Below are 25,968 nucleotides of genomic sequence, written 5' to 3'. Positions count from 1 at the left end.
TTCCCTCTTCCTTAATATCCTTAGACAACTCATTGGACAAACGCTAAACTTCTTAACCTAGCATCCAAGGCTCCCTCCCCAAGACTGAGCTCCTAAAAGCCTGCTCCAACCCCCAGACCCTCCTCAGTATCTACACCAAACTCCTCATTGTCTCTAAAACAAGACTAGCCACATTCAGGATTATTTGCCTTTGCTGTTTCTGCTCCTGCTACTTGGTACACTAGCCCCTTTCCTGCCTCTAACCTCCACCCCTACTTCCTTCACTGTTTACACACGCTTACCTGTCCTTCAAGACCCCAAAAGCCTTCCATACTTCCCCAGAAAAACAGTTTACCTGTCTACCTTTTTAATCAGAGGTGAAAGCCGGGGCTCTGTCTTATTCATGGTTAATTCCCCAGAGCCCAGACTGATAAATTCAGTTTAATTAAAATTCATATCAGGTGCTTCAGACTGAGAAGAATCCTATCACAATCCAGAAAGAAGGCACAGTTAAAGAACTGGGGAGCTGCCAAGGGGTGAGATGGAGGTAGGGATAAAAAAAACCTGCATTAAAAAAAAAAACTGCACCAGATCCTGATGCAAGTGATATTGGACATTCTGTGAAACACTGGATCACCCTCAAACGTTCCTAACTTTAAAACTGCTGGAAAAATGAAATTACTTTCCTTTTGCCATTAAGGCTTTTCCTGCAGCTGTCCCAGGGTTGGAGAAATCAGGTGTTCTTTTCTGGGACCCAGCTGGGTTCCAACACTGGTTCAGCCTTTAACGTGTTATGGGACCCTGCGCTGGGCTCTGTCTCTGTCTCTGGGCCTCTATTACCACACCCACTACCACCAACTGTGTGTCCCCAAGGTAGTGACTGTCCCATTCTGAGTATCAGTTTCCCCATCTTGCGTCGGAAGTCAGCAGTTGCGACGCCCTACGAGCTTTAGCTTTTCAAACCCGTAGCTCCCGGCGGCCCCAACACGACTCCTCCCTTTCTTCCCAAGGTGCTGTTCCAAAGCTGTCCTCACACAGACCGCCCCTTCCCAGCCACCGTCCAGCTCCGCTGCTATTTAAGCCCTGCCTGGGGTGGGGTGGGGGGGCGGATTGTGTGTGGGGGGGGTGGTGGTGGGAGGGGACGCGCAAGCGCGTTGGATCACATCGAGGCCCCGCCCCCTGAAGCTCCGGTGAAGGCGCGAGGGGGCCTGAGTACAGAGAGCGGCGGGACGACGAACGAGTAGGTTGGGGCACGGCAACGGCGGCCGGCAAGGGTCACGTTTCTTCGGGAGGAAGGCCATGAGGGAGGGGTCTGTCAGCGATTGGAGCCCCGGAGACCAGGAGATGTCGCAGCTCATACCCATGGCAGGGACCTAGGAGCTGGTGTCCAGTGAGGGGGTGGGGTTGGTGCTTCTCGATTGCAGATTTCCTAGATCTCCTGACTCCAGATTGTGCTGGTGTCGGGCGCTCGGTGCCGGTGAGACTAGAGCCGGAGTTTTTTTTTTTTTAAACAACAAAAGTGGAAGCGATTAGAACCAAACTTTGCCTCTGGTGGGAGCGAGCGGGCCGTGAGGTGGGGCAGGCCTGGGCAGGAGACCGTGTTGTTGCCCCGGGCCTCACGCAGGCATTGGCCTCGCGCTTGGCTTTTAAGTCCTACCGGGGTTTTCTTGTGGGCGTGTTAAGGCTTTTGGTGATCTGGCTCCAGTATGTCATTCATTCATCATTCTTTCATTTAACATTCATTGAATACTGTAGTAGGCGCTGGAGCTAGAGAAGTGATCAAGACACACTATTCCCAATGATACAGGGGAAATTAATGGGTCGTAGAAAAAAGCCCTGGGCGGGGAACAGGGACGGCTTCTGAAACTAAGTCGTGAGCGGTGGGGATTGTCCCAAAGAGAGACGACAGCAAATGCCAAGGCCTGGAAGCGGGAGACTAGCCGGTGTGTCCTGAAGATACATCACTCCGAATCTGTTTCGTGCCTAGGGAAGAGATGGTGGTAGTCGAAACCACGCCTCCTAACGGTGAAGGTGGAAAGAAATTAAGGAATTTAGAGTATTGTATACTGAGATAGAATCCACAGGATTTGGGGAGAATGGGGTGTAGGAAAGACGTATGTACAAGGCTTGGGTGCCTGGGTCGGGTTCATCAAGAGTAGGAGCAGATTTATGGGGAGACAACAACACATTCTATTCTGGTTCTATGGAGACGCTCAGTAAGCAGTTGGATATTCTCCGTTGAAGGTCAGGAAAAGCACTGCAGTGAAGTTATAGATTCGAGTGTCATCAGCAAAACAGAAATAAAGCCACAAGAAGGATTGAGACTGTAGAATGAGAAAAACAAAGGGCCCAATTAGCACTTCTCATAGCAATTATTTTTGTCTTATCTTTCTCTGCGTCCTCAGTCAGGGTCCTGGCATTAGATGCCAATCAGTAAAAACCCAACAGCAGGTGGAGATAATAGAATCCCAGAGTTGTGAAGAGATGGGGGCCAATGGAGGGTTCCATTGCTCTAATGTCAGAGTCACAGCTTCTAGTCTTGGCTCTGCCACCAGGCTGCTGGTTGACCTCTGACAAGTCTTCTACCTGTAAAGTAGGTACAGCCAAAAAAGAAGCTCCCATGTATAGAGCTTCAAACACTGCTAAGGAACTACACACAGGTTTTTTTTTTTTTTCATTTAATCCACATGGTGACCTTATTTATAAAGGAAGTAATTATTATGGATTCAAACCCAGGTCTGACTGACCTCAGAGCTTTGTTCTCTACTATGACTGCCCTTATCTATGTCTCACCTGACAGGGTTGTTGTCAGGACCCTCTTGAAATCACATGCTCATTCTTTCAAAACATTGTGCTGAGGCCGACAGACTATCATTATTGGTCTAGCACCAGTTCTGTCATGGGGAGTGGGGGATGGAGCTGAATGTGATGGAGGTTACTTGTCATTCTCCAGCTCTCTTCCTGGGACCACTGAGCTGGGCAGCCATGTTCTAATGACTGGTGTTTCCAGATTTTTATCCAGATTTTCTTACACCCCTGGGGTCTACTGCAAAATCAGTGAGTGTCAAAGTGTGAGTTGGTTCACCCTGTGTGTCTCTGGCAGCCAGTTGGACTCCTCCTATTACATTGGGCACTTGGGTTTCAATTATTTCTATCCTGCTAATATGATTTCTCAAGAATATTTTCTGTCTTTTGGTTCTATGATGATAGATGTCCATACAAGGAATGTAATCATTTCCTGCTAGTGAGTTTGCCTCTGGTTAGTATGAGGGAGGAGTTCACCTTATTTGCATTTAATAGTATTCCACAAAGAGCTCCTTTCCCCCACTCCCACATAATTTATTTGAAACCTGCCGACATGGGTTGTTGGAGCTAGAAGGGAAATTAATAATATATTGCAGCCGTTCCCGTCCCAGGAAAATTTATTAAAAATACAGAGCTTCAGCCCTTCCCTCCCCTCAGACCTCTTGAATCAGAATCTCTAGTAGGGCCCAGGAATCTGTATTCTTTTCCAAGCTCTCCAGAATATTCAGCCGGTTTGGAAACCATGGTCTACCCCAGACCCCTTGTTTCACAGGTAGAGAACCTGCAGCTCTGGGAGGAGAAAGAACTTGCCACGATCACATATGTTATTAGTGCCTCTTTCTCCAATGGAAAGCATTGGGCTGGGAGTCCAGAGACCCGAGTTCAAGTCCAGGTTTTACTAGTCATTACCTTGGGCAAGTCATTTCATCTCTCTGAGCCTCCACTTCCTTGCTGTGAGAATAAGGTCATCATTGGATTAGGACTCAAAAGAAGGAGTGTCAGTGGAAATGCTTTGTCAAGCTTTCCATTTTGTGCTCATGGAAATTGTTAAGAACTGCCAGCCAGTGTTCGCTCCCCCGTACCACACTGCCAGTTGCGGGGCCCCAGGCCATCTGTCAGCCCTTCTCTCTCCTTCTGTTGCAGGTCGGGATGGCCACCGGCTGGGGGAGCCTCTTGCAGGATGAACAGCAGCTGGAGGAGCTAGCAAGGCAGGCTGTGGACCGGGCCCTGGCGGAGGGAGTGTTGCTGAGGACCTCACAAGAGCCCAGCTCCTCGGATGTAAGCCCCTGACCCCTCCTCACAGCACTGACCACGCTGCTTGGGTCCTACTAGGCCCCTGCCAGGCTGGAGGCAGCTCCTTTGGATTATCTTTTTTTTCAATAATTAAAATTGATCTCTAGAAGTATGTAAAGTTAAAAAGCACCATGCTAGAGTAATCAAATTTAAGTCTGGGGCTTGACGTGTGACTTAGGCAAGTTACATAGCCTCTCTCAGCTACAGTTTCTTCAAATATAAAAAGGAATAATAATGGGGACTACCTCATGGAGTTGGTAAGAGAATTAGAAGGTAATTCATGTGAAGCACCTTGCCCAGTAAACTGTTATTTTTTAAGGGCCCCTAGTCACCCTGCCTTCTCTGTAATTAGTTTGTGGTATATCCTTCCAGGTCTTTCTCTGTGCATTTACATACATATATATGTATATAAAGAAATATAGTTGACCCTTGAACAGTGCTGTGGTTAGGGGTGCCAGCCTTCTGCGCAGTTGAAAATCTGCATATAACTTATAGTCGGCCCTCCATACGTGCGGTTCCTCTGTATCAGAGGTTCAGCATCCACGGATTCAACCAACCTCAGATTGCGTAGTACTGTAGTATCCACGATTGAAAAACATCTGCGTATAAGTGGACTCGTGCAGTTCAAACCCATGTTGTTCAAGGGTCAACTGTATATAGTTTTTAAAAGACAAATTGGATGATATATATTATGCTGTGATATATTTTTGTTTTCTTTTCATTTAACCATCTGTCTTGAACTCTTTCCAACTCCCTCCATAAAGGTCAGCTTCATTCTGATGCATAGGATTCCAAGTGTGAATGGATCACAGTTTAGCTTTCCTCTACTGATGGCTATTCTGGTAATTTCTAACGTTTTATGACTACAAATAGCCCTACAGGGAACGTCCACGTACATGCCTGTTTGGGCACCTGTATGTTTCTCTAGGGTTGATACATAAAAGTAGACCTGCTTAGTCTAAACCACATCTTTAAAAAATCTCATCCTTTAAAAAAGAAAAACTTTTAATTTGGTGACTAAGTAAGACATTTTCAAGCTTCAAAATTCAAAGGGTATAAGAGTTTACAGTTTAACCCTCCCTTCCACATTCCCTAGCCACTCAGTTCTCCCTCCCTGAAGGCAACCGTGTTTTAGTATTCTTCTTTATTCTTTAGTTAGTTTACTCATAACAAGAAAATACGTATATATTCCTTTTCCCCATTTTTTACACAAAGAAGCATATTAGACAAGCTCTTCTAGCCTTAACATATACCTTATGATTATCCACATTAGTAACTAAGCCACATACTTTTTTTTAAAACCAATTTCTAGATTTATTTATTTATGGCTGCTTTGGGTCTTCGTTGCTGCACGCAGGCTTTCTCTAGTTGCTGTGACTGGGGGCTACTCTTCGTTGTGGCACGCGGGCTTCTCATTATGGTGGCTTCTCTTGTTGCGGAGCATGGGCTCTAGGCGCGTGGGCTTCAGTAGTTGTGATACACAGGCTCAGTAGTTGTGGCTTGCGGGCTCTAGAGCACAGGCCCGGTAGTTGTAGTGCACGGGCTTAGTTGCTCTGCGGCATGTGGGATGTGGGATCCTCCCGGACCAGGGGTCGAACCCATGTCCCCTGCATTGGCAGGTGGATTCTTAACCACTGCGCCACCAGGGAAGTCCCAAGCCACATACTTTTTTTACCAAGCCACATACTCTTTTGTCTCTGTGTGCCCAGAACCTAGTTAAGGGCCTGATAGAGAGTCCAAATTCAATAACTTTACTGAGGCCCAAGTGAATGAGAATGGCTGTCACCTAAGGTAGGCTGATACTATAAAAAGTCTGCCTCTGGCTTTGGGAATATAATTGCATGGTTTGTGAACTTCAGATTTTGTGAACTTCTTGTGTGAACCCATGATGAAGTACCTTCCACTCCGAGATTTTATTTCTTCTGTTAATCAGTAGGTATTGTGTGCAGGTCCAACAGTTGGTCCTTCTGGAAGTCAATGGAGCCTAGAAAAGGCACAGTCCTCAGTGAGATTTCCAGTCCAGAGAAAAAAGACAGGAAATGTGTGTATGTGTATGTATGTGTGGGGGATTTCATTCCAAATCTTTACCAGGTGCCTGTTCTATGCCTGGCCATTCTAGGCACTGAAGACACAGGTGAGTCAGCCAGAGGCTCTGACCTCTGGAGCTCATGGTCTAGTTGGAGAATGTACCACAAGACAAAATTAAATAATATCAGTTCTGGAGACTTCCATGGTGGTCCACTGGTTAAGACTTCACCTTCCAATGTAGGGGGTACGGGTTCGATCCCTGGTCGGGGAGCTAAGATACCATATGCCTCATGGCCAAAAAAACAAAACATAAAACAGAAGCAATATTGTAACAAATTCAATAAAGACTTTAAAAATGGTCCACATCAGGGGCTTCCCTGGTGGCTCAGCGGTTGAGAGTCCGCCTGCCGATGCAGGGGACACGGGTTCGTGTTCCGGTCCAGGAGGATCCCACATGCCGCGGAGCGGCTGGGCCCGTGAGCCATGGCCGCTGAGCCTGCGCATCCGGAGCCTGTGCTCCACGGCGGGAGGGGCCACAGCAGTGAGAGGCCCATGTACCGAAAAAAAAAAAAAAAGGTCCACATCAAAAAAAGTCTTTAAAAAAATAATAATGTCAGTTCTATGACTGAGTATTTACTACCTGCCAGGCACTATTCTAAACATTTTGGAATCTCTAACTCATTTAATCCTCACCACAGCAGAGATGAGGAAACCAAGGCCCAGAGAAGTTAAGTAACTTCCCAGAGGTCATTTAAATGGTGGTATAATTGGCAGAGCCAGAATTCAAATCCAAGGAGTTTGCCTCCTGAGTCCATGCTCTGAAATTACATTTTTTACTGCCTCTCCTAGGATACTGTATAGGACACCTGGAAGAAGGATCAATTCATTAGTAGTATTTGAACTATATCTTAAAAGTCCAATCACAGAAAGGAACAGCATAGCAGAGGCCCCAAAGAAGGAAAAGGCAAAACATGTTCAAGAGAATGCAGCTGAATGCAGGGGACATAAGTGGATATAGTGGGAAAGAGTCAGGCCAAAGTCAGACAGCCAAGAGGCTTTGGGTACTGGGCAAAAGAAGAGTGTGAACTTTATCCTGTAGATCAGGCCTACAGACCAGCCACGTGCAGATTAAATAGTTGGCTTCTGCAGTGTTTAGAGAGTTAATTTATTTTTTAAAATACATGACCAGGGTACAAAATTCAAAAGGGTATTCAGTGTAGAATAAGTCCTTCCTCCAGTAATGGTTTTCCCTCCCCAGAGGCAAGCATTATTAACAGGTTTTTCACCAGATTGTCTTTAAAAAGTCAGAGCCAACATTTTTTTTTATTGAAGTACAGTTGACTTACAATATTGTGTTAGTTTCAGGTGTACAGCATAGTGTTTCAGTATTTTTGCAGATTATACTCCATTATAGGTTATTACAATGGAATGGGTATAATTACCTCTGCTATACAGTATATTCTTGTTGCTTATCTATTTTATATATAGTAGTTTGTTTCTGTTAATCCCATACCCCTAATTTGTCCCTCCCCACTTTGGTAACCACATATAGAAACCCCTTTGTTTTCTACATCTGTGAATCTGTTTTGCATATACATTCATTTGTATTATTTTTTAGAGTCTATAAATAAGTGACATTATACAGTATGCTGATATCATACTGACTTATTTCACTAAGCATAATATCTCCACTTTGTTGCAAATGGCAGAATTTCATCCATTTTATTGCTGAGTAGTATTCCATTGAATATATATACCATGTCTTCTTTATCCATTCATCTGTTGATAGATACTTAGGTTACTTCCATATCTTGGCTATTATAAATAGTGTTGCTGTGAACATTAAGGTGTATGTTTCTGAATTAGTGTTTTCATTTTCTTCGGATATATAGCCAGGAATGGAATTGCTGGATCATATGGTAGTTCTGTTTTCAGTTATTTGAATAACCTCCATACTGTTTTCTATACTGGCTGAAACAATTTACATTCCCACCAACACTGTATGAGGGTTCCCTTTTCTCCATATCCTCTCCAACATTTGTTATTTGTAGTCTTTTTGATGATAGCCATTCTGACAGGTGTGAAGTGATATCTCATTGTAGTTTTGATTTGCACTTCTCTAATTAGTGATCTTGAGCATCTTTTCATGTGCCTGTTAGCCATCTGTATGTCTTCTTTGAAGAAATGTCTATTCAGGTTTTCTGCCCATTTTTTGATTGGGTTGTTTGTTTTTTTGATATTGAGTTATATGAGCTGTTTGTATATTTTGGATATTAACCCCATGTTAGTCGCATCATTTGCAAATATCTTCTACCATTCCGTAGGTTGTCTTTTCATTTTGTGTTACATCAAAGAGTGTTCCACCTGTGTTCTCTTCTAGGAATTTTATGGTTTCAGGTCTTACATTTAGGTTTTTAAACCATTTTGAGTTTATTTTTGAATATGGTATGAGGGAATGTTCTAATCTCATTGTTTTACATTTGGCTGTCCAGTTTTCCCAGCACCACTTATTGAAGAGACCGTTTTTTCTTCATTGCATATTCCTGCTTCCTTTGTGGTAGATTAATTGACCATAGGTGCATGGGTTTATTTCTGGCTCTGTATTCTGTTCCATTGATCTATGTGTCTGTTTTTGTAACAATACCACGCTGTTCTGATTACTCTAGCTTTGTAGTATAGTCTGAAGTCTGAGAGGGTTATACCTCCAGCTTTGTTCTTTTTTCTCAGGATTGCTTTGCAATTCAGGGTCTTTTATGGTTCCATATAAATTTTAGGATTATTTGTTCTAGTTCTGTGAAAAATGTCATGGGTGTTTGGATAGGGATTGCATTAAGTGTGTAGGTTGCTTTGGGTAGTATGGCCATTTTAACAATATTAATTCTTCCAATCTAAGAGGATGGGCTATCTTTGCATTTCTTTGAATCATCTTCAGTTCCCTCCATCAATGTTTTTATAGTTTTTAGAGTATAAGTCTTTTACCTTTTTGGTTAAACTTATTGCTAGGGATTTTATTTTTTTGAGATTTTAAACAGGATTATTTTTTACTTTCTCTTTCTGATATTTCATTATTATAATGTAGAAATGCAACAGATTTCTGTATATTAATCTTGTATCCCGCTATCTTGCTGAATTCATTTATTAGTTCTAATAGTTTTGGGGTGGAGACTTTAGGGTTCTCCATATAACGTATCATGTCATCTGCAAATAGTGATAGTTTTACCTCTTCACTTCCAATTTGGATACCTTTTATTTCTTTTTCTTGTCTGATTGCTGTGTGTAGGACTTCCAATACTAGGTTAAATAGAAACAGTGAGAGTGGGCATACTTGTTCCTGAATTTAGCAAGAAGGGTTTCAGCTTTTCATTGTTGAGTATTACGTTGGCTGTAGGTCTGTCATAAATGGCCTTTATTATGTTGAGGTGTGCTCCCTGTATACCCACTTTGATGAGTTTTTATCATGGATGGATGTTAAATTTTGTGAAATGTGTTTTTTGTGTCTATTGAGATGGTCATGTGATTTTTATCCTTCCTTTTGTTAATGTAGTGTATCACATTGATTGATCTGTGAATGTAGAACCATCCTTGTGACCCTGGAATAAATCCAGCTTGATCATGGGGTATGATCCTTTTTATGTATTGTTGGATCCAGTTTGATAATATTTTGTTGAGAATTTTTGCATCTATATTCATCAAAGATATTGGCCTGTAATTTTCTTTATTTGTAGTGTCTTTGTCTGGTTTTGGTATCAGTGTAATGGTGACCTTGTAGAATGAATTTGGGAGTGCTCCAGTCTCTTCAATTTTTTGGAATAGTTTGAGAAAGATAGGTATTTGTTCTTCTTTGTATGTTTGGTGGAAGTTCCCTGTGAAGCCATCCAGTCCTGGACTTCTGTTTGCTTGGAGTATTTTTATTACAAATTCAATTTCACTTCTAGTGATTGCTCTGTTCAAGTTGTTTCTTCTTGATTCAGTCTTGGCAGGCTGTATATTTCAAGAAATTTGTCTGTTTCTTCTATGTTGTCCAATTTGTTGGCATATGACTGTTCATAGTATTCTCTTATGATTTTTTATATCTCTGTGGTATCAGTTGTTATTTCTCCTCTTTCATTTCTTATTTTGTTTATTCAACATTTTTTAAAATCATGAAATTAAAAAAAAAAACTCTAAATACCCAGCTTACCTTGAAAAATCAGGTCATTTGGCAATCCTGGCTCACTTTCCTTCATGGCAGCAATTGGCTAGAGTGGAGTTATGACTGCCCCCTTTAGATAAGGTGGGGTTCTTACTTCTGTCACTCTCTGTTGTATTGTTTTCCTGGCTGTGAAGATGAGTGTTTATTGCCATGCATGTGCTATAGTTTTTCTTATAATAGAAGAATATGACTCTATGTCTGTGTGTCTATTGAAAGTGAAAAGACTGTGTTTCAGCCTTTAGCCTATGGACAGCAGAAAACAGCGCTATACTATTGATCCCAAATCCAAGTGGGCATAATGAGTCACGTGGACAGAGGCAGAAGTCTTAACAGAAAAACTCTCTGGGAGTTTTTCATGCCACATGAGATTTGTTGGAGGAGTCAGAGTTCTGAGCTTTAAAACCAAGGAAATACCCCTGCAGTTTTCACACATGCATTCAGTGTATTAAGTCACCCCTTACGTATGTGCAGTATTTCCTACTCTAACTCCTAAAGGCTTCAAGCTAAAAAAAACCTTACTCTCACAAACACCCTTCCTTAATTTTGTCTTAAATTGATGCTGAGGATGGCAATTTAGGAATTATTTTGAAAATTTTAATTGGACTTACATTAATTACCTGACATTTCTACTTTTAGAAATTTATGAACCTTCTCACACACAAAATACCTAGAATGTATATTCTAGGATGTTCATGGAAACATCAAGTTGTAATGGAGGAAACAAAGGAAACCACCTTGATGTTCATAATAGAAAGCTAGATTCAATAAATTATGGTATATACAAAGAATGGAATACTATACCACCATTAAAAAGAATGAGAGAGACCTTCAATATGGCAGAGGAGTAAGACGTGCAGATCACCTCCCTCCCCACAAATACATCAGAAATACATCTACATGTGGAACAATTCCCACAAAACACCTACTGAACACTGGCAGAAGACCTCAGACTTCCCAAAAGATATATATATTTTTTTCCTTTTTCTCTTTTTGTGAGTGTGTATGCTTCTTTGTGTGATTTTGTCTGTATAGCTTTGCTTTTACCATTTGTCCTAGGGTTCTGTCTGTCCGTTTTTGTTTTTCATTTTTTTTTCTTAGTATAGTTTTTAGTGCTTGTTATCGTTGGTGGATTTGCTTTTTGATTTAGTTGTTCTCTTCTTTCTTCCTTTTTTTCTTTTTTTGAAATTTTTTAAATTTTTAATATATTTATTTTAATAACTTTATTTTATTTTATTTTATTTTCTCTTTCTTTTTTCTCCCTTTTCTTCTGAGCCATGTGGCTGACAGGGTCTTGGTGCTCCGACCAGGTGTCAGGCCTGTGCCTCTGAGGTGGGAGAGCCGAGTTCAGGACATTGGTCCACCAGAGACCTCCTGGCTCCACGTAATATCAAACGGCGAAAGCTCTCCCAGAGTTCTCCATCTCAATGCTAAGACCCAGCTCCACTCAATGACCAGCAAACTACAGTGCTGGACACCCTATGCCAAACAACTAGCAAGACAGGAACACAACCCCACCCATTAGCAGAGAGGCTGCCTAAAATTATAGTAAGGTCACAGACACCCCAAAACACACCACCGGACGTGGTCCTGACCATCAGAAAGACAAGATCAAGCCTCATCCACCAGAACACAGGCACCAGTCCCCTCCACCAGGAAGCCTACACAACCCATTGAACCAACCTTAGCCACTGGGAGCAGACACCAAAAACAACGGGAAGTATGAACCTGCAGCCTGCGAAAAGGAGACCCCAAACACCGTAAATTAAGCAAAATGAGAAGACAGAGAAACACACAGAAGATGAAGAAGCAATGTAAAATCCCACCAGACCAAACAAATGAAGAGGAAATAGGCAGTCTACCTGAAAAAGAATCCAGAGTAATGATAGTAAAGATGATCCAAAATCTTGGAAATAGAATGGAGAAAATACAAGAAACGTTTAACAAGGACCTAGAAGAACTAAAGAGCAAACAAACAATGATGAACAACACAATAAATGAAATTAAAAATTCTCTAGAAGGAGTCAATACCAGAATAACTGAGGCAGAAGAATGGATAAGTGACCTGGAAGATAAAATAGTGGAAAGGGACTTCCCTGGTGGTGCAGTGGTTGGGAATCCACCTGCCAATGCGGGGGACACGGGTTCAAGCCCTGGTCTGGGAGGATCCCACATGCTGCGGAGCAGCTGGGCCCATGTACCACAACTACTGAGCCCGTGCGCCACAAAAGAGAGTAGCCCCTGCTCGCTACAACTGGAGAGAGCCTGCGCGAAGCAATGAAGCCCCAACGCAGCCAAAAATAAATAAATAAATAAATTTATTTTTTAAAAAAATAGTGGAAATAACTACGACAGAGCAGAATAAAGAAAAAAGAATGAAAAGAATTGAGGACAGTCTCAGAGACCTCTGGGACAACATTAAACACACTAACATTCGAATTATAGGGGTCACAGAAGAAGAAGAGAAAAAGAAAGGGACTGAGAAAATATTTGAACAGATTATAGTTGAAAACTTCCCTAATATGGGAAAGGAAATAGTCAATCAAGTCTGGGAAGCCCAGAGAGTCCCATACAGGATAAATCCAAGGAGAAACATGCCAAGAAACATATTAATGAAACTATCAAAAATTAAATACAAAGAAAAAATATTAAAAGCAGCAAGGGAAAAACAGCAAATAACATACAAGGGAATCTCCATAAGGTTAACAGCTGATCTTTCAGCAGAAACTCTGCAAGCCAGAGGGAGTGGCAGGACATATTTAAAGTGATGAAAGAGAAAAACCTACAACTAAGATTACTCTACCCAGCAAGGATCTCATTCAGATTCAGTGAAGAAATTAAAACTTTACAGACAAGCAAAAGCTAAGAAAATTCAGCACCACCAAACCAGCTTTACAACAAATGCTAAAGGAACTTCTCTAGGAAACACAAGAGAAGGAAAAGACCTACAATAACAAACCCAAAACAATTAAGAAAATGGTAATAGGAACATACATATCAATAATTACCTTAAATGTAAATGGATTAAATGCTCCAACCAAAAGACATAGACTGGCTGAATGGATTTAAAAACAAGACCCATATATATACTGTCTACAAGAGACCCACTTCAGACCTAGGGACACATACAGACTGAAAGTGAGGGGATAGAAAAAGATATTCCATGCAAATGGAAATCAAAAGAAAGCTGCAGTAGTGATTCTCATATCAGACAAAATAGACTTTAAAATAAAGATGATTACAAGAGACAAAGAAGGACACTACATAATGATCAAGGGGTCAATCCAAGAAGAAGACATAACAATTATAAATATTTATGCACCCAACATAGGAGCACCTCAATACATAAGGCAAATGCTAACAGCCATAAAAGGGGAAATCAACAGTACCACAGTCATAGTAGGGGACTTTAACACCCCACTTTCACCAATGGACAGATCATCCAAAAGGAAAATAAATAAGGAAACAAGCTTTAAGTAATACATTAAACAAGATGGACTTAATTGATATTTATAGGACATTCCATCCAAAAACAACAGAATACACTTTCTTCTCAAGTGCTCATGGGAAATCCTCCAGGATAGATCATATCTTGGGTCACAAATCAAGCCTTGGTAAATTTAAGAAAATTGAAATCATATCAAGTATCTTTTCCGACCACAGCACTATGAGACTAGATATCAATTACAGGAAAAAAATCTGTAAAAAATACAAAAACATGGAGGCTAAACAACACACTACTAAATAACCAAGAGATCACTGAAGAAATCAAAGAAGAAATCAAAAAATACCTAGAAACGAATGACAATGAAAGCATGACGACCCAAAACCTATGGAATGAAGCAAAAGCAGTTCTAAGAGGGAAGTTTATAGCAATACAATCCTACCTCAAGGAATAAGAAACATCTCAAGTAAACAACCTAACCTTACACCTAAAGCAATTAGAGAAAGAAGAACAAAAAGCCCCCAAAGTTAGCAGAAGGAAAGAAATCATAAAGATCAGAGCAGAAATAAATGAAATAGAAACAAAGAAAACAATAGCAAAGGTCAATAAAACTAAAAGCTGGTTCTTTGAGAAGATAAACAAAATTGATAAGCCATTAGCCAGACTCATCAAGAAAAAAAGGGAGAAGACTCAAATCAATAGAATTAGAAATGAAAAAGGAGAAGTAACAACTGACACTGCAGAAATACAAAGGATCATGAGAGATTACTACAAGCAACTATATGCCAATAAAATGGACAACCTGGAAGAAATGGACAAATTCTTAGAAAAACACAACCTTCTGAGACTGAACCAGGAAGAAATAGAAAAATATAAACAGACCAATTGCAAGCACTGAAATTGAGACAGTGATTAAAAATCTTCCAAAAACCAAAAGCCCAGGACCAGATGGCTTCACAGGCGAATTCTATCAAATATTTAGAGAAGATCTAACACCTATCCTTCTCAAACTCTTCCAAAATATAGCAGAGGGAGGAACACTCCCAAACTCATTCTACGATGTCACCATCACCCTGATACCAAAACCAGACAAAGATACTACAAAAAAAGAAAATTACAGACCAATATTTCTGATGAATATAGATGCAAAAATCCTCAACAAAATACTAGCAAACAGAATCCAAAAATACATTAAAAGGATCATACACCATGATCAAGTGAGATTTATCCCAGGGATGCAAGGATTCTTCAATATATGCAAATCAGTCAATGTGATACACCATATTAACGAATTGAAGAATAAAAACCATATGATCATCTCAACAGATACAGAAAAAGCTTTTGGCAAAATTCAACACCATTTATTGTAAAAAAAACTCTCCAGAAAGTGGGCATAGAGGGAACCTACCTCAATATAATGAAGGCCATATACGACAAACCCACAGCAAACATCATTCTCAATGGTGGAAAAATGAAAACATTTCCTCTAAGCTCAGGAACAACAGAAGGATGCCCACTCTCAACACTATTATTCAACATGGTTTTGGAAGTCCTAGCCACAGCAATCAGAGAAGAAAAAGAAATCCAAATCAGAAAAGAAGATGTAAAGATGTCACTGTTTGCAGATGACATGCTACTATGCATAGAGAATCCTAAAGACTCTACCAGAAAACTGCTAGAGCTAATCAATGAATTTGGTAAAGTAGCAGGATACAAAATTAATGCACAGAAATCTCTTGCATTCCTATACACTAATGATGAAAAATCTGAAAGAGAAATTAAGGAAACACTCCCATTTACCATTGCAACAAAAAGAATAAAATACCTAGGAATAAACCTACCTAAGGAGACAAAAGACCTCTATGCAGAAAACTATAAGACACTGATGAAAGAAATTAAAGATGATACAAACAGATGGAGAGATATACCATGTTCTTGGATTGGAAGAGTCAACATTGTGGAAATGACTATACTACCTAAAGCAATCTACTGATTCAGTGCAATCCCTGTCAAACTACCAATGGCATTTTTCACAGAACTAGAACAAAAAATTTCACAATTTGTATGGAAACACAAAAGACCCTGAATAACCAAAGCAATTTTGAGAAAGAAAAATGGAGCTGGAGCAATCAGGCTCCCGGACTTCAGACTACTACAAAGCTACAGTAATCAAGACAATATGGTACTGGCACAAAAACAGAAATATAGATCAATGGAAGAGGATAGAAAGGCCGGAGATAAACCCACACACATATGGTCACCGTATTTTTGATAAAATATACAAAATGAATATACAGTGGAGAAAAGACAGCCTCTTCAATAAGTTGTGCTGGGAAAACTGGACAGCTACATGTAAAAGAATGAAATTAGAACACTTCCTAACACCACACATAAAAATAAACTCATAATGGATTGAAGACCTAAATATAAGGCCAGACAGTATAAAACTCTCAGAGGAAAACATAGGCAGAACACTCTATGACATAAATCACAGCAAGATCCTTTTTGACCCATCTCCTAGAGAAATGGAAATAAAAACAAAAATAAACAAATGGGACCTAATGAAAATTAAAAGCTTTTGCACTGCAAAGGAGAACATAAATAAGATGAAAAGACAAACCTCAGAATGGGAGAAAATATTTGCAAATGAAGCAACTGACAAAGGATAAATCTCCAAGATTTACAAGCAACTCATACAGCTCAATATCAAAAAAACAAACAACCCAATCCAAAAATGGGCAGAAGACCTAAATAGACATTTCTCCAAAGAAGATATACAGATTGCTAACAAACACATGAAAGGATGCTCAACATCACTAACCATTAGAGGAATGCAAATCCAAACTACAATGAGGTATCACCTTGCACCTGTCAGAATGGCCATCATCAAAAAATCTACAAACAATAAATGCTGGACAGGGTGTGGAGAAAAGGGAACCCGCTTGCACTGTTGGTGGGAATGTAAATTGATACAGCCACTATGGAGAACAGTATGGAGGTTCCTTAAAAAACTAAAAATAGAGCTACCATATGACCCAGAAATCCCACTACTGGGCATATACCCTGAGAAAACCATAATTCAAAAAACAACCTAAGTGTCCATCGACAGATGAATGGATAAAGAAGATGTGGCACATATATACAATGGAATATTACTCAGGCATAAAAAGAAACGAAATTGAGTTATTTGTAGTGAGGTGGATGGACCTAGAGTCTGTCATACAGAGTGAAGTAAGTCAAAAAGAGAAAAACAAATACCGTATGCTAACACATATATATGGAATCTAAAAAAAAAAAAAAGAAGATTCTGAAGAACCTAGGGGCAGGACAGGAATAAAGACACAGACGTAGAGAATGGATTTGAGGACACAGGGAGTGGGAAGGGTAAGCTGGGACGAAGTGAGAGAGTGGCATGGACATATTTACACTACCAAATGTAAAATAGATAGCTAGTGGGAAGCAGCCGCATATCACAGGGAGATCAGCTTGGTGCTTTGTGTCCACGTAGAGGGGTGGGACAGGGAGGGTGGGAGGGAGACGCAAGAAGGAGGAGATATGGGGATATATGTATATGTATAGCTGATTCACGTTGTTATAAAGCAGAAACTAACACACCATTGTAAAGCAATATACTCCAATAAAGATGTTAAAAAAATAAAATAAAAAGAATGAGAGTGCTCTATTTGAATGTATTCGGAAATGTCTCTGAAATATTTATAAAGCTAAGGACAGAACAATGTATGTATTATATGCTTGTGTGTGTGTAAAAAGAGAAAATATGTATGTATACGTATACATTAGTCTAGAAGGATATGTGAGACACTGCCTCTGGGGAGGAGAACTGGGTCATTGGGGCTAGGGTGGGAGTGAGATGTACTTTTCACTATGCATCCTGTCTTTTTTGATTTTATATCATGTGTTTGTATTATCCATTCAAATTAATAATTTTTTTAAAAATAAATATATAAATGCCAAGTTCTAACACCCTTAACTCATACTATTATAATGACAAGCATATTAACTCAGAGGTTAGACTCAGGAATGCTTCATAATATAAGCACAAAGTCATAATATAAGTCACAAAGTCATCTTACCTTCTGTTACCCAAGTTCTAGTTCATTTGTTGTTGGAAATCTCAGAACGCATTATCCCCTTCTAAAAATAGTATTCTAGATGGTATTTGGGTTTCCTGGCTCTGCCAAAGTCCAGAGAACTCAGAATGCAGCTGAACTCCAGGCCTGGCAACCTGGGTCACCATCTCCAATACTGGGGGGAAACCACTCCTGGCTCCTTCTCTGGAGACCAGAGTCCACTTCTGCTGCAGCCCTACCTGCAGGACTCTCCCTCTCCCCCAACCAGATGGCAAGGGGACTGGGCTTGGATATGAACTGGCTAAGAGTATGTGTGTGTATGTGCGTGTGCGTGTGTGTGTATGGTGGTTGTTGTTTAGTAACATTCATGGTTCAAATCCCAGTGTCACCTATTAGCTTTATATAATTTTGGAGACGTTACTTAACCTCTCTGAGACTTAGTTCCCTTATTTATTTATTAGGTACAGATAATAATAGTATCTTTCTCATAGGGTTAAATGATGAATCCACGTAAAGTATTTAAAACAGTGCTGAGCACACAGTCAGTGCTCAATAATTTTTTGGTTTATTTGTCTTCTAGACTTTGTAATATTTTATCTCTTTACATTAAAAAGAAAAAAAATGATCAGAAGCAAAATGGCCAAAAACAAAGTCTGCAAGTTCTCTTTATACCCATTCCTCGTCCTGTTCTCCTCCCTCCCTTCCCAGAGGTAACCACTATTCTGTAGTTTGTGTGTCCTCAATAAATGTAGGGCACCCTTTCCATGGGGTTATGTTTGCAGGAAGACAACCCATTCACAGGTGTTCTACCCGTGCGCACTCTTTCCTCAATCAGGTGGTGAGCTACGCCCCATTCACACTCTTCCCCTCACTGGTCCCGAGTGCCTTGCTGGAGCAGGCCTATGCTGTACAAATGGACTTCAACCTGCTGGTGGATGCTGTCAGCCAGAACGCTGCCTTTCTGGAGCAAACTCTCTCCAGGTACAGGGCAGTGGGGCTTCGGGGGCTGTGAGGTGCTAGAACCAAGACATTGGAAGACTGGGGAGTCATGAGCTATTACTCAGGCAGGTGACTTGGTGGGGTTGGGGACAGGTACTCCCCAGGAGAAACAAACATTTGTAGAATAGAAGTTAGGAGACCTGGCTTCTAACCCTGGCTCTACCACTTATTTATATGGCCTCAAGCAAGTTCCTTTCTTTCTCTGGGCCTCAATTTCTTCACCTGTAAAATGGGAGGTTGGCCTAAATCTAAGGTCCCTTCCAACACTGACATTCTGTGATTCTCTGACCCTTGACCCCCCTGCTTTGAAGACTGAAATTTCCATTTGTAATTAGGGAGAGTCAACCTTGTTTGAGAGAAAACAGAGGGCAGGAGGGGTTATGGGTTTAAAGTCAGATTTCCTACTTCTCTTAAGCAGTGACCCTTTCTTGTCACTTCAGGCCTCTTATCTCTGGGTGGGACGGGGTGCAGACTGGGCCACACCCAGTTCACGAGGATACAGAACCCCTGAAATGACTCACTCTATCCCCCCTCTCTGTCTCTTCTCCCTTGATCTTTTTTCCCCTTGAGGCCCTGGGGCAAGGGAAATTTCTTTATTTTAGAATTAAGTTAGAATTAAATATGTGTGTGTGTGTGTGTGTGTGTGTGTGTGTGTGTGTGTGTGTGTATGATTGCATGTCTCATTAATTTTTCAAAATCTTTTTTTAAAAAAAAATTTATTTATTTGGCTGCACTGGGTCTTCGTTGCGGCATGCGGGATCCAGTTCCCCAACCAGAGATCAAACCCGGGCCCCCTGCATTGGGAGCTCGGAATCTCAACCGCTGGCCCACCAGTGAAGTCCCCACAAAATCTTTTAAAAATGTGCACATTGGTGTGAGGGTGAAAACGAGAAGGGTTCATAATGGTAAGAAGTTTGGAAACCTTGACTTGGAGCTAAAAACCCACTGAGTCCTGAATGTACAAACCTTTCCGCCACCTTTTCTTCAGATCTTTCTCGGGATGGGCCCAGCTTTTGTACCTGTGATTCTAGATTGTGGGAAAGATGAGCAGCCTGATTTACGACCTTTATCCTAAAGCTGCAGTTATGTGTAAGACCTTCCCTGCAGCCCATCTCTGCAACCCCTGTCTTCCCTATTACCCTCTCCTCTGAAATACACACAAACCCTAGCTTGTAAGGGTGAAAAGGCCCAGGGTCACATGAGCTAGAATAGCAGCCTAGGAGAGTCCCAGCTTAGGGACTCTCCTCTTCACCAAGGGCTGCGGAACCCCATGAGAGCTGACTGGGGAGAGAGGAACTTCAGGGCAGGCCTGAGCTACATGGGCTCAGTGGGGTCCCTGTAACAAGGTGAGCCTGAGAGTTAGGCTTGAGCAGGCATGCAGAGACCACCCTGAATCTTGAGAGGCAACAAGTTAGTTACCTGTGGGTGTTTCTTCCTAAGGCTCCAGAAAACCATACTGGCTGGGTCCTACCTCATGCCACATGTCACAGTAGCACACTGGGCCATGACGATGAGCTAGCAGAGACATGGTCCCCATCCTCATGTGGTTTATAGTCAAATAGGAGAGACAATACTAGTCATCACACAAATAAAATGGAAAATTACAACTGCAATCAGTGCTATAGAGGAGAGGTCCACAGTGCTATGAGAGTGCACACCAGGGGGATCTGACCCAGGTAGGGAAGGCTTCCTTGAGGAAATCACATCATATAAGGACTGGTTGAAGAAAAAAATTAGGATATTTAGCTTGAGTCAGAAAAACCTTTTGGGGCACAGGGCATAACTGCTGTCTTCTAATCTCTGAGTGCTGCCATGGAAGAGGTGGAAAAGACTTGTCCTGGGAGGTCCCAGAACATAGGGGAAGCTACGGAGAGTTAATGTTAGGTCAACTAGAAAGCTTACCAACTACACAATGGTCATATCGTATGCCAGTTTTGAATTCTTCTTGGGAGCACACACTATGTTCAATTCTGTACATGTAATATCTCATTTACTCTTCACTACAACTCTCTGTTATAAATATAATTATATCCCTCTTCATTTTACAGATGAGCAAACTGAAGCATAGAGGAGATATGATTGAGGTTGCCCAATAGTGAGTGGTAGAGCTGGGATTTGAACCCAAGCCATCTGGCTCTAAAGCTGGGTTCTAAACCACTGTTCTCTACAGGGTTGATGTGGATGTTCAATTTTGAGCCAGTAGACCCAGAGAGGATTCAGGAGACAATGGAAATCCTTGACCTTTAATGTTTGATGTAGCCTAGAAAATACTCTTTCCTCTTTCAGCACCATCAAAAGGGACAACTTTACTGCTCATCTCTTTGACATCCACAAGCAAGTCCTGAAAGAGGGCATTGCCCAGGTAACCATTCCCCACTTCACCCCAGTCTGGGACCTGCCCCTCCCATCTCGTTCTCTTTTTTTTTTTTTTAACCAGAAGAATTTGGCCTAGTCCCTGAGCTCATGGGAATCTGCCTCTCATTGGTCCCCACTGGGTTTATACATTAGTGTCCAATCCTGGAATGTCCCAAAGAATGATTCCACTGGGTTTGGGAGTGTTAGCTGGCACCTTTGCATAGAGTTCATGGTACCTGTCTGCTCTGTGGCTAGGCCCTCAGAGTCAGCCCCTGGGCAAATGTCCTCAGCCTTCAGTTTTCCCCACAGACGGTGTTCCTGGGCCTGAATCGCTCAGACTACATGTTCCAGCACAACGCAGATGGCTCTGCAGCCCTGAAACAGATTGAAATCAACACCATCTCTGCCAGCTTTGGGGGCCTAGCCTCCCGGACCCCTGCTGTGCATCGGTGGGTCCCTTGGGCAATCCTGGGCACACTAGTGAGGTGTCAGCCTGATGAGCCTACAATCATAGGTGGGGGCAGGGATCTCCAATGCTGACTGTGCCTTCCTGGGCCTTGGGTCATGTGTTTCCACCTCGTAGCAGTTTCCACTTGTAATTAAGTCTTGGTGTGTCAGAAAAAGAAGGAACCTCAGGGTTCATCTGGTCCTGCCCCTTCATTGTACAAGTTAGTATTCCAGGCAGAAGGAACAGTATCTGTGAGGGTCCTGAGGTAAGAAAGAAGCCTGAAAGGAGGTCAGAATCCAAGGCAGAGAGGGAACAGGGGCTTCCCTTCTGAGCGCTGGACCCTAGCAACAACCACTTCTAGTCAGTAGTGATGCTCCAGGTTGCTGTGATTCCAGATGGTCTGTAGCTGGATTCCAGACAGTACCTGGGACTCAGGTAAAGGGGCTTCAGTTCATTGGGAGGCTTGTGTGGAGTGGAAACACAGGGTCTCAGGGCTCCTCTGGGCATGTACACCAGGGGCCAGGCTTAGGGCAGCCCAACACATTCCAGCCTGAGGTGGATCCTACAAGAGCATGATGGTAGGATGCTTTTTAGTGCTCAGCTGACTCTCAAAGTGATGTTCCTATAATTGTCTATGAGTCACAGGCAGAAGGGTCTTCCAGGTCCATCCAGTTACTAAGTAGGCATCTCTCTTTCAACAGACATGTTCTCAATGTCCTGGGTAAGACCAAAGAAGCTGCCAAGATCCTCTCCAATAATCCCAGCAAGGGATTGGCCATGGGGATTGCCAAAGCCTGGGAACTCTACGGCTCAGCCAAGTAAGGGGAAGAGAAAGTGTCAGCAGAATCCTGCTTTAGATTCAGCATTCATGGATGCAGCAACTTCTTTGCCTGACATCATTAGGAAATCATAAGGGAATTTTTCTTGAAATAGAAGCTTACACTTTGAAGTACCAAAATTATTTTAATGGAGTTTTGGGCTTCCTTCTTAAATAAGAGATGCTGATAATAATTTAATCTTTTCTCATTGGCTACAGGTGATGGTTATGACAGTCAGTGATTGCATCTTGATGTAATGCAGGGGTGCTACCTGGAGTGAGAGAGGCATGTGAGGTTGTTTGCCTGCACTAATGGCCCCAGTTATTAGGCTTTATGCTCTTATTCTTTTTTTCATAGTTTTTCTGTCTGTTTTCCTACTAACAGCTCTTCTTACTGCTGTCACTTTGCTTGAATTTAGAATCTCCACTGCCATCCTTATACCTCTTTTTTGATTTGTAGTTTGGGAAAGCAAATGATCTGTTATATTTGTGTCTAATGAGTGTGAGGGCCTTTTTGATGAGTAAATGCATAAACTTTGATTTAGAGATTTTATCGTATCTGTTCAGAGGCATTTTTTTGCTTCCTTCCTATTTCTCAACCATGTTCCAGATGTGTAAAGATGCTAGATGTTCCAGATATGACTTCTGGATAAGTGAGCGGCCACTGTACTAACAGTTATTGCTATGTTAATATAGCATTAATAGTTTACCCTTAATGAGCATCTACTAGTGCCACACTTTGTGCTAAGCTCTTCACATACAGGATCTCATTGAATCCTAAATTCAAACACTCTGAGGTAGATATTATTCATCTCCCCCATTTTAAAGATGAGGAAACTGAGATTCAGAGAAGTGAAGTGCATTGTTCAAGGTCAAGTGGTGAGTTGGTGGTAGAGCCCAGAGTCCATCTCCCTCTAGAACCTGCATTCTTAATCACTTTATTGCCTCCAAGAGAGCCTCTCTGGGCTTATTAAGCCTCACTAAGACTCAAGAAACGTCAGACTCTGAGCATTTGGAAGTCATCAGACAAATATTTTTTCAAGTAGAACTCTTGGCTAGGTTGTATTTTAAGAGTGAAGCCAGGAGATGGGTCACCTAGGGAACCTGCTGATAGACGAATGCTGCAGAGGGTTTCTCTAGCCAGGCTGTGAATAACATGGAGAGAAAAGACTTGTGTGCTCAGAATTAGGCACTGGTAGGTAAGAGCTATGGGGTCCCTGAGCCAGGAGTGGATTCCCTCATTTTGAGAGTCAAATAGGCACTTCTGCTGACCCAAATATGACCTTTGCTAAAGTCTGTTCTTTTCCCTGAACATCAGTTTCCGAACTTGTAAAACGGGGGTAATAATAATACCTAAAAGGGTGGTAGTAAGAATTAAATGAAATCATAGATTTGAAAAATGCTTTAAAAAATTCAGTGAGGGTCATTATATGATACTTTCAATAATAACGATAATGATAGTAATAATTACTACCATTTAAAGAGTTTTGTTTTACAGAAGAGCAAATGGAGGGCTCAGAGAGGTTGAATAACTTGCCCAAAGTCACACAGCTAGTAAGTTTAGAATTCACGTTTATCTGCCCCTAAAGCCTGTGTTCTCTCTACTACACTGTTCTTCTGAAAGGAATGGTCCCATAGTATAGACTGAAAAACTGAGGTGCGAGCATTTGTAGAGCAGATGAATTTTCATCAATTATCTCATACATTTTAAAAGAATTTTTAAAAATTAAGCCAGGAAAATGAATTATGATTTCAATTTAGACATTTTTTCAAACTCTTTCAAAGTATAGTGTCTGTGGTTAGAATGAGTAGGGATAAGAAAATGGGATTCTTGATATAAAAGGTTGGGAACTATGATTTATTTAACACCCTTATCTTATACATGAGGAAATCAGGGCCCAAGGAAAGGAACTGACTTACCCAAGGGTATACCATAGATCACTGGCAAAGCCAGCACTGGGACTCTGGAGTCCTCATTCCCAGTCAGCATGCTACTGCTACTTCACCTTCCTTAGCTGATAACTTTCCTAGACCTGCTGTCAAGAGACTGCTCAGAATTAAAGGCAGGAGGAGGTAGAATATGTTTTCCGAGTCTGAGTCCGATTATTTGGCAGGAGGCTTCATTAACCAGAGCATGCAGTTCCACTTTAACCTACAGCCTCTCCTCCACCTTTCCTTGGAGGTGGGCCAGCCTGGGCCAAGTGCCACCTCCCACTCATGAGCAGAGCAGATCAGGCTACAAAGTAAAGAGCAAGGTCATTGGCCCTCGGGACTCTCTCAGGGCAAGATGGCTTGTGAGATTTCAGGCAGGCCAGGAGAAGGGGCATACTAGGACCTGTGTTTTAGCTAAGTGGAAAGGAGTCAGGCAGAGTGTAGTCCAAGAGGTTCAGCTGAGGGAGGGAGAAGCAAAGATAGACAAGAGGCCAAGTATGGGAGGTCAGGAATCCACACTTAAAATCCTAAGCCAAGTCTGCCCACCCAAGAGCTCAGCAAGAAGCCTTGGGCACAGAGCAATACAGCTACAGCAAAAATGGAGTTTGGTACTGCTGAGCAGTGACACTAAGAGAGTCTGATGGGAGACACCTGGACCTGTTCTTGACAACTGAAAACAGCTTGGTCGGTAGCCAAACAGACAATTCTTTGACATTAGCATTTCCCTGAGTCCTCGAGCTCTTGCTCCTTTAAGAAACATGTGGATAAGCAGAAAGGAAGAGGCCAGGTAAGCCCCAGTGATCCCATTAATACGGTGGGACCAAACGTGGCCCTGTGTACCTCACAGAAATGTTGGGAGGCCCCAGGAGATAATGCCTTATTCATAGTTTTCTCTATAGTGTTTCTGTTGGATTCCATTGAGGATTCCATTGAGCTATTCTTTTTTTTTTTTTCTTTTTGAAAGAATCACACACTCTTTTATTATATGATTCACAATCTAGCAATAGGGTCATTATCCCCTAACTCCCAGCATTGTTCTTTTACAAAATATTCTTCAGTACTCTCACTTCTTTATTCTTCCAGAAGAACTTGGAATCATTATGTTAAATTCTAAGAAAAAGTCCTCTTGGGTTTTTGAGATGGTTTTAAATCTAAATTTTAATTTGCACAGAAGATTGACATCATTACAATATTTCATCTACCTACTGGAGAAGGGGCAGAGACATGTCCATTTTTTCAAGTTTTCTATATTCAGGAAATAATGTGTTGTAGCCTCAGGTGTCTATGCCTGAGGCAGTCCTGAGTAGAGAGAATATCTACTCTTTCAGGGAAGCCGTGTTCTCATTCTCACTTCTGAGGGGGTGGGATGAAGGGAAGACAAGATTTGTAGCCACCTTGGGCCACCTGTGCTCTTTCCCCAGCGCTCGGGTGCTACTGATTGCCCAAGAGAAGGAAAGGAATATATTTGACCAGCGTGCCATAGAGAATGAGCTACTGGCCAGGTAAGTAAAGGAGGGGAGACCTCCAGGTGTAGCCCCAGGACTGGGGAGAGCCACTCAGAACAGAGCATCCACTCTGAGCCTTGCC

The 25,968-nt window shown here is 41.7% G+C and overlaps 2 protein-coding genes across 9 annotated transcripts in view; one reads left to right on the top strand and one right to left on the bottom strand.

Moving 5' to 3' along the window:
• MYH7B (myosin heavy chain 7B) overlaps window positions 1–1,023 on the bottom strand; it is a 40,563-nt gene extending 39,540 nt beyond the window's left edge. For all 3 annotated transcript variants that reach the window (XM_060285191.2, XM_060285190.2, XM_060285194.1), the window contains exon 1: window positions 943–1,023. The gene's annotated coding sequence lies outside the window, so the exon portion shown is untranslated. The remainder of the gene's footprint in view (window positions 1–942) is intronic.
• Window positions 1,024–1,128: 105 nt separating this feature from the next.
• GSS (glutathione synthetase) overlaps window positions 1,129–25,968 on the top strand; it is a 106,969-nt gene continuing 82,129 nt past the window's right edge. For 4 of the 6 annotated variants that reach the window (XR_009558945.1, XM_030830810.2, XM_060284370.1 and 1 more), the window contains exons 1-8: window positions 1,129–1,219; window positions 3,928–4,062; window positions 4,842–4,919; window positions 18,666–18,811; window positions 21,116–21,191; window positions 21,494–21,633; window positions 22,334–22,450; window positions 25,803–25,883. Coding sequence is in view for 5 of the 6 variants with exons in the window: in XM_030830810.2 (XP_030686670.2) it covers window positions 3,934–4,062; window positions 4,842–4,919; window positions 18,666–18,811; window positions 21,116–21,191; window positions 21,494–21,633; window positions 22,334–22,450; window positions 25,803–25,883 (767 nt within the window). In the remaining variant the exon portion in view is untranslated. The remainder of the gene's footprint in view (window positions 1,220–3,927; window positions 4,063–4,841; window positions 4,920–18,665; window positions 18,812–21,115; window positions 21,192–21,493; window positions 21,634–22,333; window positions 22,451–25,802; window positions 25,884–25,968) is intronic. The other 2 variants (XM_030830807.2, XM_030830818.2) reach the window with 1 other exon arrangement.

Source organism: Globicephala melas, chromosome 15, assembly GCF_963455315.2.
Source record: "Globicephala melas chromosome 15, mGloMel1.2, whole genome shotgun sequence".
Lineage (NCBI taxonomy): Eukaryota > Metazoa > Chordata > Mammalia > Artiodactyla > Delphinidae > Globicephala > Globicephala melas.
This window is presented reverse-complemented; position numbering and strand designations above follow the sequence as displayed.